Source organism: Sprattus sprattus (genome assembly GCF_963457725.1).
Source record: "Sprattus sprattus genome assembly, chromosome: 19".
NCBI classification, from domain to species: Eukaryota; Metazoa; Chordata; class Actinopteri; order Clupeiformes; family Clupeidae; genus Sprattus; species Sprattus sprattus.
The window spans coordinates 10,612,284-10,629,819 of NC_137917.1; the positions used below are offsets into that span (position 1 = coordinate 10,612,284).

General features: G+C 48.5%; 1 protein-coding gene across 1 annotated transcript in view; it reads left to right on the plus strand.

Moving 5' to 3' along the window:
* Positions 1-17,536, plus strand: part of vps13b (vacuolar protein sorting 13 homolog B) — a 338,610-nt gene that overhangs the window by 56,836 nt on the left and 264,238 nt on the right. Inside the window, 3 exon segments of the mRNA XM_080857284.1 lie at positions 2,165-2,334; positions 2,617-2,811; positions 7,119-7,243. Coding sequence (XP_080713410.1) covers positions 2,165-2,334; positions 2,617-2,811; positions 7,119-7,243 — 490 coding nt within the window.

Sequence of the window (17,536 nt, forward strand, 5' to 3'; positions counted from 1 at the left end):
GACCCAGTCTACCACAGGGCCAACAACTCTCCAACAGCCACATCTGTGGGAGCCATTCCTCTCCCAAAAAACCCCTCAATTTCACATGAGGGAATGTGCTCTATAAAGCAGAGTTTAAGAGTCTTTTCACACCTTGGTCCACACTGGTAAATGCGCTCTGGTCACTCTGAGGTCTCAGTTCTGCAAGCGAATGTTTTACTCCCTCCCTCCTTCCCTCCCTCCCTCCCCCTTTTCATATGAAAAACAACTCATGAGTGATCTCTCCAACCCCATGTCCAAGAAGCTCCGTGTCTGCGCAGTGTGCTGCATGCGGCGAGGGGCAGGCCGCCATGTTTTGGCATCAGGCACAGCCGCCCTTAACTGCTGTGTCATCACAATGCAACCGACCAATTACCGAGCTGTCACAAAACCAGCCGACCAATTGTGGGGCTTTGGTAAACAGGGACCTGTTTGGGGAAACTCCGGGAGCCGGTGGCCAGAGCAGGGGCCCCCGCTTCGCCTGGCGCTTGGCACTTGGCAGCGCTGCGGTTTTTGATTAGCTTCGCCGGGATGTTTGGAAAGCCGCTGCGCCCAATGTGCGTATGGAATTTCGGGGGGGAAGAAATGAGTTTGAATTTTGCGAAACCATAACATCCGTTGCTTTCAATTATTGCGCATCTGCAATAAATAGAGTAATTAGGGCCCATCAAAGGCTGCGGATTCCTGCCCCTATTGTGCGCGCACGCTCCTCCAGCCAGGAGGAAGAGCTTTGCTCTCTCAGCGGAGGATGCGGGCCCATGGAAAGACAGATTTTTCGGGGGGTCGAGTCGGGGAAGCGTGCCCGTCCTCCTCGTTGTCTGGTAGTCATTTGCTGGACAGCTGCTCTGGTGTTTTTGGGGGAAGAGGGGGTCAGCCTTCCTATACATCCACCCTGGAGTGGGTTAAGGTCAGTGGGATGACAGAACACTCACTGCCTTTCTTTTTTGTTGTTGGTCTGGGTCTTGCTCTAATTTTCTCTCTTTCTCTCTTCTCTCTCTTCTCTTTCCTTTCCAGTCTCTCATGTCTTCTTAACTTTTCTCTTGCAAGCTTTCTTTCTCCCTCTCCTCCCTCTCCTCTCTCTCTCTCTCTCTTTCTCTCCCTCCTTCATTCTTTCTTTCTCTCGTTCCCTCTCTCTCACCTTCCTTGCCTGAAGCCCAGGAAGATCCGCTGTCCAGAAGAATCTGAGCCGCAGTGAGCGGTGCCAAGTTGGCCCGAGCGTTTGAGCTTTTCAATAAGTGCCTGACCTCCTTCTCTAATGCAGGCCACTCCAAGCAGCAAATTACTCAGTGTGTGTAGCGCTCACTCTCTTTTTTTTAAGACCCCTGCCAAAGAGCAATATGTGGAAAGCCAAGCGTTGCATCTGTGATGAGACCCAGATACATGCAAAAGCTTTATGTTTTTGTCTTTTGTTTGTTTATTTGTTTGTTTTGCCTTTTGTCTGTCTTCACGGGTCAGTGTCCTGCCTGCGTCTGCTGAGCTTCAGAGAGTTAGTGTTTGTATTGAGGTTGTGGCGGGGGGGGGGGGGGGGGGGGGGCTTTTAGCCGTTAGCCGTTAGCATCCATTCCCTGAGAGTGGGCCTTGCCAGGCCAGTGGGGCTGCACTCTTGTGCGGGGAGCTGCCAGAGGAGTGGGGAGGCGCTGGGATCAGGTTTAAAGCCCACCTCGGAGCGCTGCAACAGCATCCAGCTGAACTGCCCCTGACCCACACACAGCCTTGCATTCAGGCTTACTCCGTTAGCAGTTCTGGCCCTGATCCTGGTGGTCCGCCAGATCCATGCCAGACTTGGGGCAGACCGGTGCCAGACCCTCTACAGGGTAAGCGCTGTTCCTGTTAGCTCAGCTGGTAGAGCGAGGTGCTAACATCACTGAGACTATGGGTCCAATCCCAGACAGCACACATGCTGATTAAATATATACCTCACTTTCACTGTAAGTCACGCTGGATGAAAGAGTCTGCTAAAGGAATGACTTTAAATGAAGCTGATGTAAATGTAAGTGTGAATGCAAATACACATCTTAGCATTAGCTGACATCTGGGGAACAGGCAGGGAAGCTGAGTCTGAGTGAAGTGGGGAGTTGATCATCATGGCTGTTGTGTGTGTGTGTGTGTGTGTGTGTGTGTGTGTGTGTGTGTGTGTGTGTGGCAGATGTGGTGGAAGAGAGCCGGGCGCCCCCCACCCAGGAGGAGCTGGCTGCCCTGGAGGAGTTCATCCCCACACGCCTCACCTCCGTCACGCTGCTCAGCATCTCCGTCACTCTCTGCATGGCCGAGTTCAACCTTCTGCACACCGTCCTGCCCCTCATCATGGGACACAAGGTACCACACACACACACACACACACACACACACACACACACACACACACACACACACACACACACACACACACAAACATACAGTCACTCAAGCATGTATACACAAAAACACACACATGCATGCCTATGTACACACACACACACATACTCATGGTCCTGCCAATAGACGGCCAGACCACAAGCATATGCCACATTGTATATTATTTCCACATATGTGTGATAGACTGCTGATATGTTAAGCATGTTGTGACTGCAGCTCTACTTTCCCCGATGCCCCCCCCAGATCCCTCCTCCCCAGGTCAGTGCTCCGGTGTTCCAGGCGGTGCGGCCGCTGCCGGTGCTTCGCCTGCTGGTGGAGCGGGTCAACCTGGAGCACTCAGAGCCCATGTACGCCCCTGAGCTGGTCAGCGCCGCCAGCAGCCTCTCCCAGCCCTCTGATAACCTGCTGCATCACTGCTACGCACACTGCTACCTCAAGGTGAGAGTTACACACTCGATCACAAACACTTGGACACACACACACACACACTCACACACTTACACACACACTCGATCACAAACACTTAGACACACACACACACACACACAAACACACACACACACACACACACGACCGCGCACACTCACACACACATTTGGTCAGTCCTCCGATAACCCATTGAATCATTGCTGTGGACACTGATAGCTCAAGGTGAGATAGACACACACACCCTCCAGCTATCCATCTGATAACCTTCTGTATCACTGGCAATGCACACTGCTACTTCAAGGTGAGACACACCCACACACCCACACACCCACACACACACACCCACACAGGTAGACATAGTTATGGTATGGTAATATACTACCAATATTCTACTAAGACTAAACTGAAGCAATTTTACCCTTGTTGTTACAATACCCACACAACTCCTGGAAAGGTACTGGACAGGAAATGTTTATCCCTTCCATTGATTGCATTTTGAATTTAGAAGACAAATGAGTCGCCGAGTGGACACCTCCTGAGGAAGCGTCCCAAGTTGTTTACCACATCGGCCTAATGAGGTGCTAGGAAAGAGTCACAGCGGGTGACGTCACCCCAGCTGTCCTTACTTGGGTCAGAGTGAGGGTGTTTAAAGTCTCTACTTCTGATTTTCATGAAACGTTGGTGATATTTGAGCTAAACAGCCAATCAAATTACTCTCTCTTACTATCTCTTCCGTGACTCTGAAACAAGGTGTTGATAGGCTGAATATTTGAATAGCTCTGTCCAAGCAACTGTGTTTACAGAGCCAGGACTACCTTTAGTGGACAGAGGAGAAAGTGTATTAGGCGGACTGCACCTTTAATGGACAGAGGAGAAAGTGTTGTGTCCATGGGCCTCAGGCCTGCTGACAGACTCAGGTGGCTTCAGTCACTTCTCTGTTTCCCTGTTGTCTGAGGCTCATACACACATTGTTAGTTTCTCAGAGATCTCTGTGTTCCGTTTGTGTTGATTTGAGACTTGAAACATGTAACATGGCTTCTCATTGTAGATTGAGCTGTTTCTCTGAGCCCAAATGGTAGAAATGTGAAATTCTGCGGAGACTACGTGGTGAAGTCCTCCATTTTTCTTGTCTGTGGTCCCACACCAAACTAAAATTCTCCTGTTAAAAAGCCCTAATGACCCTGAGGGATAGGTCACTGCCCTAGAAATAGCTCTGCCAGGGGGTCTGGAAAGGGGAACGTAACTGGTGGTCATTGGCTGAAATATTACCCTAAACGAACACTCCTGTCTGAAGAAGTGGAATAAGGTGCTTTCCTAAGTTTCAGATGTTTTCCAGGCCAGCCTGACAGCGGCTTATCATTGGGGGTCATCCCCGGGTCAGGGCTTAGCTGCTGAAAAGCCTGGTCACCATGACGATCACCAGAAGAGCCCTTATCTACGGAAAACTACCCTGCTATCTGCCACCCCCTGTCATGTGATAACTCAGAGTTCTAAAGCCCAGTTCTTATCCCCATCATGTTCCAATCAGCTATCTGTCCCGAACAGGACAAGCAGGTGGCAAACTGATACTCATTCACAGTTTGGGTCGATCAGTTGTCTTGTCTAAAAGTTGAGCTACTGCAGGAGTCAGACACAAAACTCACTGGTTGCATTGATAAAGATCTGGGAAAGCCGGTGCTGTATTGATAGACTACTCTAAGTAGTTATATAGTGTTCTGGAGACTGTGATGACTCATGGAGAGGTGTTGAGAGGCTGTCAGACGGGCCACTTTAGAATGGGATGTGATGTGATGGAGGTCCCAGGCTGACGTGTGTGTGACAGGTAGGCGGAGGCGTGACGGTGCCAGAGTGGGTGTAGAGCCGGGCTGACGTAGGTGTCTGCTCAGGCCTGGAGGACTAGGGCTCGCTCAGAGACTGTGGACCAGAGAAGGGCTGATGTTGGCCTGGAGCCACGCAAGATCAGGGCCGCATCAGGTGTGGACCAGGGTCAAAGAGCTGCTGTCTGGGGTCTATCTGGGGTGGCGGGTGGAAAGAGTGATGATGGTTGGTGGGGAGCATCTCTGCAGGAGCGTCTTCTTCCGTCTCTCTCTCCAGCCGAGAGGAGAGGAGAAAGGGCAGCACAAGAGCAGGAAGTGTGTCTGGCTGTTAACATAAACAAACAGACAACAGACCCCCCTCATCTCTGATGGAACTGATGGACATCAATAGACCTGACAGGAGGTCATGACCTTTTCAACCACTGTTAGAAATGAAAGTGGGTTGAATTATAGTCCCATGATTATTCCAGGGGCCCTTATAATGTATTTCCCCTAATGGCTTTAGTTTGGTTGGTCTCTTTCCATCCATTCGCTAATGTGGTTTGTCGGCATTGCACAAGCAACAATAATAACAATAATGTATGGTTACATGGATGGTATAATGGATGGTTTTCTGACCTTTTAAACCTTCTTTTTTTCAAACGAATTTCTTGGTCTTTCAAAAGGGTCTGGCGAAACAGGTTTGTTAGTTGGGCGCACTCCATTTTCTCTGCTGTTGTGTCTGCTTTGGAACACCATAACAAATTCCCTATTTTCCAGACTCAATTCTCAGGGGAGCGTGAATGTGCACCGACGTATTGCACTCATGGAAAAGTACATTGAGGATGCTGAAAAATAACAAGAATGAATTCCAGCTCTTTTTTGGATGTAGTTAAAATCTGCAGAGAGATCAAAAGTGCATACATTTGCCTGTTTTCTTTACATTTACATTACGTTACAGCATTGTGCTTCGACAAACGAGATGCCTTTATCCAGCGTGACTTTCAGCATAATAAAGTCTTGTTTTTCATTTACTCTTGCTCAACGTGAGACCACAGAACAAGCTAGCAACGTCTTTTCACACTATAAATGTGCTGTCTTTTCTTAAGTTCACATTCATAAAAATACAATTGGTGGACACTTTTCTCTATGGCCACAGTAGGTTAAGGAAGAAAATAATGATGACACTGAAAATAGGTTTGACAATCCTAAGCTTCAGATGTACCTGCCTTACGCCCCGTAGAAAGTAGAAAAAGTAATGAAAAAACACACAGGAAGTGCAGGGGCCATTTCCTTACATGAATTGGTTCATTAATGTTGATGTTGACTGCTGTGAAATGAAAGTGTTGGTCAAGTGCAGGCGTTTGTGAGATGTGATTCAGTGGTCTGGCACTAGGCTCTGGCTTTTTAGCCCAGGCTACACGCTACAGGCTACGTGCTTCAGGCTACGTGCACACTTGGCAGCTGAGGGCACAGTTGTTGTTTTCACAGCTGGCTCTGGTCCTCCTCTAATGCTGCATATTAACGATGGCTTGTGTCTGCATGTCAGTTATTAAGGTCTGTGTATGTAAACACACATGACCGATATTCCCGTGTGTGTGTGTGTGTGTGTGTGTGTGTGTGTGTGTGTGTGTGTGTGTGTGTGTGTGTGTGTGTGAATGAGAGAGAGAGAACGAAAGAAAAGAGAGTGAGATCCTGAGAGAGCGATTGAGTGTGTGAATAAGGAGCATGGCTAATTTGGTTATTATTAAAAGGCATGTGGTTAGTTAAAGGGACTGTGTTTAGATTGACTGGCCTTTAGACCTTAAATGTCGGAGGAGCTGGTAGGATTACTTAAGGGCTGGTTTTTTTTTAATGTGTACCCAAGAGCTTGGAAAAACCTCATCTGCCCTGTAAAAATATTTTCATACATGGCTTATCCGCGACAGAGTTCCCTAATTTAATTAATCAAATAGTCCAAGTGCTGTCAGTAGATGTTTTTTTCCCACCCCTCTTCTTTATTCATTGCGAGTCGTCATAGCTATCTGTGGTTGCGCTGGTAAAAAAGCGTAACTGTTGAAATGTGAAGATCTGAAACTCAATGAGGTGTTTTTCAGCTGGCGGCGAGGGTGGTTTATGTGAGGTGAAATGTGTGGGATCCGCAGGCTGAATGTTGGGGATGGCTCCGCAGCCGCCGCTGAAAGATCAGAGGAATCAGACGGGGCTTTATTCTTGATGCAGCTCCCAGCCAAACAATTAGCTCAATTATTTTTTCAAGTGGTTGGTTTGGGCACAGACTGAGCTGACTGGCTTTCCTCCTCTCTCTCTCTCTCATTTCTCCTCTTCTTCCCTCTCCTTGGCGCTTCTCTCCGGCCTTCTTACTCCTCCTCTCTGCTCTCCTGCTCTCGTTTTCTTTTCCTTTTTTCACTTTCCCCCCTTTTCTCATCCCCCTGTTTAACCTCTTCTTTTCCTTTCCTCCCATCTCCTCTCCCCCCTTCTCCTCTCCTCTCTTCCCCTCTCCTCTCCTCTCCTCTCCTCCAGGTGTTTGGATTCCAGGTGGGCTTGAGCTCCATGGACGCCGAGAGCAACTTCCTCCCTCTGATTCCCATCATCCCCTCCTTCAGCACGGCGCTGTACGGGAAGCTGCTCCGCCTGCCCGCCTACTGGTGAGTCCCCACAGTCCATCATCCCCCTCCCCTCACCCCTCCCCTCACCCGCCCAGGATCCAAGTCTGTCCCTGCGGCGTGAAAACACAGCGTCTCAAACATTCATGCAGTGAAATGTTTGGGCTGTTCATGACCATTTAATCCCCCGGAACACATTTCTGCAACGATAACTCATTGCAATTTCTCATTATCGTGTCCCATAACTGCCACGCATAATATGCACTGGGGAGAAGCGAGCAAGAAAAATTCCTTCTAAAAACAGCCAGTGAGATATTTTAGCACACACTGTCACAGCCCGGGTTTGTCTATTTGTGTGTCAGTTTGTGTTTTTAGTGAGGAGCTGAGCTATGTGCAAGTTCATGGCCATATTGGACCACAAGCATCCGCTCTGGTCTGCACGTTAGGCCTGTTAGGATAGGATATCCCCAGTTCTCCCACAGAGCTGCAGTGAGTAGCATACCTCTGAGCAGAGTTTTTGAGTGCAAGTTGGTTTGTATTTATGTGTGTAGAGTAAGATAGGTCTATATGAAGTAATAGGTCTATATCAGAATACTATATATGACAGAGAGAGAGAGAGAGAGTGTGTGTGTTTTTGTGAGTGTGTGTGTGTGTGTGTGTGTGTGTGATGGAGTGGTGTGGACCACAGTGGCAGCGGGCCACCTTTGGCTATGGGAGCCGAGCACTGTCCCATCAGGGCGAGTGTGTCACTGCTGCTGGAACCTCACAGTGCCTGCTCCTGTCGCCAAGCATGTGTTGTGGCGACGATTATCTCACCAAAAAAAGGGGGAAGTTTGGGGAGGTTATTGCGAGCCACTCTACGTTGTGCTGGGCTCTGCTGGGCTGTGCTGGGCTCTGCTGGGCTCTGCTGGGCTCTGCTGGGCTCTGCTGGGCTTGTGCATTAAGAGAGAGGCTGCTCTGCTCTGCTCTGTTCTGCGGGCAGAGGCATGTGGGTTTCCCCCATCATGATGGATGAGTGTGCAGGCACGGCAGCCTCGGAGGAAACCAACAGTAAGAAAAAAGGCAGCAGGGAATGCTTCGGCAAGTGCTCGCTTTGTTTCTGTTCTTTTCATTTTTTTCTTAAAAAAAAATCCCCTCCAGATAATTACGAAAGAATTCAGCAAACATAAAATATTTCCCGGTTTTATGTCTCCCTCCTCTGTGTTTTACCAGCTCTGTGGCGAGGGGAAAATATATTTCTAAGTTCCTGTTTTAAATGGATTTAATGTTACCATGGAAAACCTCACTTGGGGAAAGGACATTGGCGTCAGCAGTGGGATCAGCAAGTGCAGTTGAGTGCTGAAGATGAAAGAGTCTCTGTCCTACTGTTTGCCCTTACCTGGACAACTGAGAGCCATCCTGTAAACACACCCTCTTAAGGCTTACCTGTGCCCTTATGATCACACACACACACACACACACACACACATACACACACACACACACACACACACACACACACACACACACACACACACACATACACACACACACACACACACACACACACACACACACACACACACACACACACACACACACACACACACACACACACACACACACACACACACACACACACACACACACACACACACACACACACACACACACACACACACACACACACACGCACACACACATGTACACACACATACACACAACCCTGTGTTTCAGTATGGACGTCTGTAAAAGCACTACTTATAAAACATCTGCTTGGGAATCGATTTCGCTCAATTAGTTTGGATTTAAACATGTCAGATACGCATATGGTTTTGACTTTGCCTGCACACAGGGTACACACACACACACACACACACATGGCACACACACACACACACATGGCACACACACACACACACACACACACACACACACACACACTCTGAGCACACCAGTCCTAACCACAGCGGCGCTGTTGCCTCTGCTCCCCACTCTCTGGTCCTAATAAGAGCCTTGCTGTGTGTTTGATATGAACAGGCTCGTCGGCCTGCGCTTGCACGTTTGCAGCAATAGTAGATTCAGATGTCAAAGCGGATGTTGTTCTTCTCCCTGACAATCAGTACGTTCCTCACCTCACAGACGGTCAAGATCAATGCCCTCGCCGTGTGTTTCTCCTTCCAGGGGGTTTACCAAGAAAAGCAATAACAGTGACGGTCTTGTCGAAAGCCTCCCTGACACAAGAATGTGCGCCTCTCATCCAGCTTTTGAACGCTAGACTGCACCCCGAACGGAGAGACACGGCCTACGCTTTGCTCCCTGACAGCCAGAATGCAGCCGGTGACGAGCGCTACACTCGCTCCATCTCCCCGCGAAGCGCACAAATATCTACTCTGTGCTTTGTTCAAAAGGATTATCTCTCATCCTTATCCTGCGCGTTGGATTCCTTTCCTAGCTCATTTGATTTTAGCGTGGCTGTAAGCTGCTGAATCTGACTTCCGATGCGCTGACGGCTTCCAGCTGCACCCCCCACCACAGGGCTTTTTCAAGTGTCTCCTGCCCTCCTATGAGCAGAATCAGGCTCCTGCTATTTTGGGTTGTTTTTTTGGGGGGGGAAACTAAAGAAAGCAATGGAGAGTAGAGGGGGGGGGGGGGGGGGGGGGAACTAGACATTGTTTCTCTTTCTGGCATCTCGCACTTGACCCCATGACTAAACGGAGGCATTCCTGCCTCGCGGTGAGTCCTCTTACCCTGGGCTGACCGAAGGCTAGGCTTCCTCTCAGACACCCGACTGACAGTTTACACTTTGAAGAATGACGATGAACTGGTCTGACAGAAAGAGAAGGAGTCTGAGAGAGAGGGAGAGGGAGAGAAGAGAGAGAGGGAGGTGGTGGAAGAGTGACACCCTCTCCTCCTCCTTCTACGTCCCCTCCCCCCTTGTGTCTTGGTATGAATGTGAGGTCTTGTTCGGAGTGACATGCAGCCGTTGGATCAACAGAGGGGCCGGCAGGTGGTAATGTTTAATTTTAATTTATTTATATTTGTCTTGGGAACCTTTTCATGTGTGACGCAAGCCTCTCAGAGATGTCATGTTCCTGTGGTTGAGGTATGCGACTCCTTCAGCCCAGAGAGTGAGAGCCTTATGTGCAAGAGCACACACACACACACACACACACACACACACACACACACACACACACACACACTTTCATTCTTTATTTGAATCCGCTAATCACATTTCTAATATAAAGGATAACATTAAAGAGGATAGCATTCCAGAGATAATATACCCTTAATGGCACTGAAAAAGTTGCCTGCGCCACACAGCAAGGCTACCAGTTACAGCTAAGAAGGAGCAAAATTTTGCCAGCTGTCTGGCACTTTTCTTAAGTAGGCCTGCCAATCGGAGACCAGTAACTTTCAGTTTCTGAATATACCCAAGGCTGCCAAATATCAGAATCACCAACCTATATTTGTAGTCTAGCTCATGGATATTTGCAACTAAGGGTTTCAGAGAAGGCTATATGTCAAAGAAGGCTATATGTCAGAGAAGGCTATTTGTCAGATAAGGCTACGTCAGAGAAGGCTACATCCATGTAGAAGACTGTCGCTTCTTTTTGACGGTCATCTACAAAAACAAAATTAGGGGTGTTAGGGATGTTACAGAAAACATCTTGTGCCCAGATGCATCTCTTAGTAGCACAGCACTTACAGCAGTGGCATTGAAGTCAACAATATGGTCACAACGTGTAGTATAGAGTCCCTTGTACGTTTTACATCCATTCATGATATGAGCAACTGAATCCAGGTGGTGATCATAGTCCGGGTGCATTAAACTAAGGTTTACCATTGAACAGGGTACTATAAAACAAGGTCGGCACAATCAGTCCAGCCCAGCGTTGTTTTGTGTGAGTCTGTTTTGCACTGAGGAGTACTCTCTGTGATGTGGGCTTTTGGACTTGGTGTTGTGCTCTGTTAAAGCAGACAGTAGCTTCCTACGGTGATATGAGAGTCTGCGACCATTGGCAGTAACAACAGGCAAGATGTTTAGTTTGTTAAGTTGCACAGAGCTTACACACAGATTCTGATGTGTACACACACTGTTCACACACACAACCGCCCATGCACACACACACACACACAACCGCCCATGCACACACACACACACACACACACACACACACACCACACACACACACACACACGTGTGTACATTCCTGTGCCGTGGTCTTATTATGTCTGTCTCCAGCAGTAGCTTCGCAGGGCAGATATATTCCTGTATCGGCTTTTTCCATGAGTTAAGAGGAAAGCTATACGATCTCACATCCAGCCTCTGGATTGACCATCAGCGCCCTGCATGCGACGGCTAGGGCAGCAGGGGAGAAAGAGCGAGGGATGATGTCAGCGTGCCCACCGTGAGGGCCACATGTGGAGTGTGAGTGTGTGTGTGTGTGTGTGTGTGTGTGTGAATTGTGAATGAGAGACTGAGTGAGGGTTTGAGTGTGTATGTATGAATGTATGAGTGTGCATCTGCTTTTTTGCCTGTGTGTGTGTGTGTGTGTGTGTGTGTGTGTGTGTGTGTGTGTGTGTGTGTGTGTGTGTGTGTGTGTGTGTGTGTGTGTGTGTGTGTGTGTGTGTGTGTGTGTGTGTGTGTTTGTGTGTGTGTGTGTGTGTGTGTGTTTGTGTGTGAGTGGGTGTGAGAGGGGTGTAGCATAGTTCCAGGTGATCAGGAGTAGTTTAATGGCCTGTGTGTGCCCACTGAGGCCACGTCTCCCCTTCCCCTGATCACTTGGCACTTGTTCCTTCTGCTCTACAGGGGCTTCTCCAGCCGCCACATGAAAGCACACTCTCACTACACACCCATGGGCACACACACACACACACACACACGCACACAAGCACGCATGCACACACACACACACACACACACACACACACACACACGTCATACAGATACACTCTGAAATTCATTCACACTCACTCACACACATACACACACACGCACACACACACACACACACACACACACACACACACACCCACACACATACTCAAACATTTCTCTCTCTGATACTCATACACACATTCGCTCTCAAACATACTGCCATATACACATGGACACAGTCCTCATACTGCTGCTCATTTAGACACACACACAGACACACACACAAACGGTGATTCCTCCTCCTTCTCCTCATCCCCCCTTCTCTAGGTTATACTCTGAACCACTTTGGCCCAGGTAATGGTTAAGTTTCCAAGGCAACCATGAAAGCACAGTTTGAGCACTCCAACTCGGTCCTCTGCGTTTGGCCTAGCTGTGGCTAATATGTCACTAATGGGTCTGCCTGTGCCACGGTTAACCAGTAAGTCCTGTCCCAGCCCCTGTCCTGTATGCTTTTGGTTGAAGTAGAAGATGATTAGTCCCTGTCATAGCCACAGTGGAGAAATGCATTGAATGAAAGTGTGACTTGTGAATGACCTGAGACCAGTGCTGGAGATGTAGGTGAGGACTGGCCCAGCACAGGCATATTTGGTTTCATTGGCAGTGCCGAGCAAGCTGGGCTTTTACTGAGGGAGCACATCGCCTCATAAGGTAACCCAGTCTCAGACCTGTGATTAACTTCTACGAGTGGGCATGCATACTCATACACAACACACACACACACACACACACACACACACACACACACACACACACACACACACACACACACACACACACACACACACACACACACACACAATCTCTCTCTCTCTTATCCACACACAGTCTCTCTCTCTCTCACACATGTACACACACACAACACACACACACACACAACACAGACACTCACACACACACACACACACACACACACACACACACATACACACACACACACACACACACACACACTGAGCGAAAAAAGCTGGAGTCCCATTAAATGAACTTTCACTGGCAGTGAATTAGAGTGCAGCTGAGCTGCATCAGGCTCTGCTTAGGCGTAATGAAAGGCAGCTCATGAGGCTGCTCACTTCACAGGGATCCCGCCGCGACTCCCAATTGGCCCGGCTGTTAAACCTGTTATCCCAGATAAAATGGGTGCCTGTAAAAAACAAGGGGGACCAAAAATGTGTGTGTGTGTGGGGGGGGGGGGGGGGGGGGGGTTAGAGAGGTGTGTGTGTGTGTGAGTTGCAGTGTGGTGGGCATGGGTTGTGTGTGTGTTTGGGGGGGGTGCAGTGCCACCTGCATCGTTCACTAACCCCCTGCCCCACTCCCTGTGCCCTGCTAACGTCTCCCAAGAGGGGCCACCTGACGAAGCTGGAGGCCAGACGCCCCCCCTCCCAACCCCCACCTCTTCCCAGCCCACCAACTGGAGAGCGTCGGGTCTCGTCACAGGCTGTAACTCAGCCTTGATGTGGCATGAGGCTTTTTCTTTTTTCCTTTTTCATCTTTCTCTTTTTTGTTGTTTTTTAAGAGCAGTGCACGCCAGCTCTTTTCTCTTGGCATGACTGGGGCGGTGACGAATGTGAGCGTGCAGGTGCTTTTCCTACCCTCTAGGGGACAGAGTACACACACACACACACACACACACACACACACACACACACACACACACACACACACACACACACACACACACACACACACACACACACACACACACACACACACACACATATATATACACACACACACACACACACACACACACACACAGACTTTCAAAAAGTACTGCATGCTTTTGTAATGACTCCCTAAGCGCACTAAATAAATTGCACCTTTTCACCCAGACGTAAGTCTGCAGGTACTTAACCATCCTGAACCTGTAACACTGAATTAAACATCAAACCTGGGCCTTCTAAAGAACGTTGTATTAATAAACTGTTCATTTTAACGTTGCAGTCTTGCGGAATCATCAGAAAATAAACAGTGTATGATGTTGAGTGTGAGATATGTCCCCATCATCAGTGCATGAACACATGGCAGGTCTTAGTGTGAAGGGTAGAAGGGTCACAGCGCTCTAAGAATAGCCTGATTAGCACAGTACAGAAGTCATCTCCAGGGTCGGGGGGAAAGTGAAAGCAGGGGAGGGTCGTCTAGACTGCTAGTTAGGAGGGAGATTTATTTAGTGTCCTGCTGCACGGGGGCTTGAGAGGCTGCCAGCTGAGGTGTGCCGCCTCATTACGCCGCTTGCCCCGCTCGCCAGACCGCTCTCGGCTCTCTCCGCTGCGGCGCGTTACCCACTACGAGTGTTCGCAGACTTACAGCGGCCCGACCTCGAGTCCACCAATGGGAAGACGCAGAATATGAGGGAGGGCGGGACGTTGGCTGTCAGTCATCTACCTGTGTCTCAGTGGCTTGTGTTGTCATTGGTCGGCCATTTGATTGGAAATGAGTGTTGCTTCCTGCACTCTGACAAAGAGGGCTGCAGTTTTGTATGAAATTCAAGGCTGGGGGTTGGTGGGGGGGGGGGTGTGTCCTGGAAAGCCTGATAACCATGGCTACCTTGGAAAGCCCGCAGGATTACATATGCTTTAAGAAAAAAACACAGCCTCATTTGTCACTTATATTTATTGGCCGAGTTTGCATTGAGGTTGTACAGCTACATCTGGTGTTGGTTTGGGTGATTTTTATAGGTGTTATGAATCATTAGATGTATTTGGGAGCATTTAATAAAACAAGAGAAAATCCCGTACACAGCAGGGAGGCTTCTGGACTTTAATTTTTGGATTCATGGTGGGCAAGATGGCTGCCGCGAGCCTGGCTTTTACTGAAGCAGTCCATTTCCCTTTCCTTCTCTGACAGATAGACAGACAGACAGACACAGACAGACACAGACAGACACAGACAGACACAGACAGACACAGACAGACACAGACAGACACAGACAGACACAGACAGACACAGACAGACACAGACAGACACAGACAGACACAGACAGACACAGACAGACACAGACAGACACAGACACACACAGACACACACAGAAACACTAACAGGCATAATTATATAGACACACAACACACACTCACTCACGCATGCACACACACAACACGCACTCACTCACGCACGCACGCACGCACGCACACACACACTCACACACACACACACACACAACGCACACCGTACGCACACACACACACACACACACACACACACACACACACACACACACACACACACACACACACACACACACACAGAAACACCCAGACATAGACATAATGATATCCACACACACACACACACACACACCCTTAGATGCTGTGATGTGGAGCTGGTCGTGTGTGTTTTCCAACGTGTTGGATGAAAACATCCCTCTGTGGATTAAGGCCTATGTAATGAAGCTGTCTCCTGAGGACCGACCCCCACAGACGCAGATGGGCACGCTGGCTGGCCGTGGCTTTGAACTCCTGGGGTCCCGATGATGGAGACGGGCATGAATCTCACACCTCTCCCCATCTCTGCCCCTCCACAAACCCCCCCACCCACCCCCACTGCTGTTCACACCACACAGGCCTTCACACCCCTCCTCTCTGCCCAGGCTCCGTCCACCACCACTGGCCTTTCTTCTGACAGGCGGGCTGGGGAAGATGTATGAGGGCCATGTTGAAAGTCAGGGGAGACGGCAGTGCTGAGGTGCCCAGGAATGTGAGCGTGTATCTGAAGCCTCTGACACAGCCATGGCCCTGTTGACATGACGCTCCTGGTCTGGTGCTCACCAGCTGGGCCTTTTAGCCGTTACATTTTACATGACATTACATTACCTCACGTACCCTCCTGTCCATTTTTCGACCTTTTTCTTTCTTTTATCTACGTATAGAATATATAAAATGTTACATTCCATCTCGTAATGAGACCTAGGATGTTTATGTATTTGTATAAAACAAAAAGTATGTATGTCTCTAGTATATCTATCAATCAAATTGGAACTGAATTTATTTTCCACCTCAGAAATGTAGATGTTTGTAGAACCTGTCTCCCTAAGATGCCCCGTTTCACAGAGGCTCATTGTTGTTCTCAGGAAGCGCTGTTGTAACCACGCAACATGTTTTCAAACGGCCCGGCCGCTCGGGGAGCCTTTGTGCAGCGCTGGGCCCTTTGAAGAGCCTGAGCGTGGAAGTCTGAGGGAAGACTCCGAGGTCATTAGACGGAGGTCAGTGACCTCGCATGGAGGAAACGGGAAACTCCAAAAGGCTACAAACTGCCCACATCTATTTCTGGTGCAGATTAATGTCTTACGCATAGTCCACTCTCTCCCACTTCCTTTGCGCTTTTTACATTTTTTTTCATTTGAGATTAAATAAGCTCTGTATGTTTAAACGCAACACAGATGCTTTTGCAGTCTAAAATCCAGTTTGTTAATTTGTAATGGTCAATGTTGAAGGAAGTAGGGAATGATTTATTGTGTCTCTCCAATTACTAATCAATCTATCAAGATTGGAGGTGGCTATTGTCATTTATAACACGGGTAGATGGAATTATAACACGGGTAGATGGAATCCACCATTCTGAGAGTTGGTTCCGGGGTGTGCTATATTCTACGGTATAGTAACTGTACGACCTGTTTTCATCTACCTGAGCGTTCCATATCAGTACGCACTCAAAAGGAAATATCTATCCAAGATGGCGGCGTGTTGTGGCTAAAGTAGTGGGGAATGTTTCATGTGAATTAAGCTATCTACACGACTTTTTATATGTCTAAATTGACTCGGTTAGTTGTTTCTGTGCTACGCGAATGTTGCAGAGTATTGAAAGTCTTTACTGAAAGTCTCGAATATTATTTGTAGTTGACTTTTAGCGCTTAGACCAAAAACCTATTTGAAACACACGTAGCTTTTGTGCTAGGTCTAACAGACGTTAAATTCCCAATGCTATTTGTCTGTTGCATAGCAACAGCCACACAAAGGGGGACTATTTTCTCTTGGCTACTGAAATGCGATACACAACGTTTGGTGTCTACACATTTTTTTCTCCTGAAAGGCAGCTTACTGTTTACTTTAATTGTACTTAATATTTTGGAGTCGCTGGCAACCGTGTTATAAAAGCAATAAGGTACTCGAGTCAGTACGGTATCGTCAATAATGTACTTGTTCGAGGGTTTGCCGGCCCTCCGCTGCGCGTCGGGCCTAACAACTCCCTCGAACAAGTACATTATTGACGATACCGTACTGCCTCTCGAACCTTATTGCTTAAGTAATGGATGGCTGCCAGGTGTAATGGATTGGCCTCGTGTTTGAGTGCACTTTGTAAATTTGTCCAGATAAGAAGAAATTAAGTAGAGGGAAAGTGTCAAAGGAACTGATAAATGGCTGAATGAACTGTGTGTGTGTGTGTGTGTGTGTGTGTGTGTGTGTGTGTGTGTGTGTGTG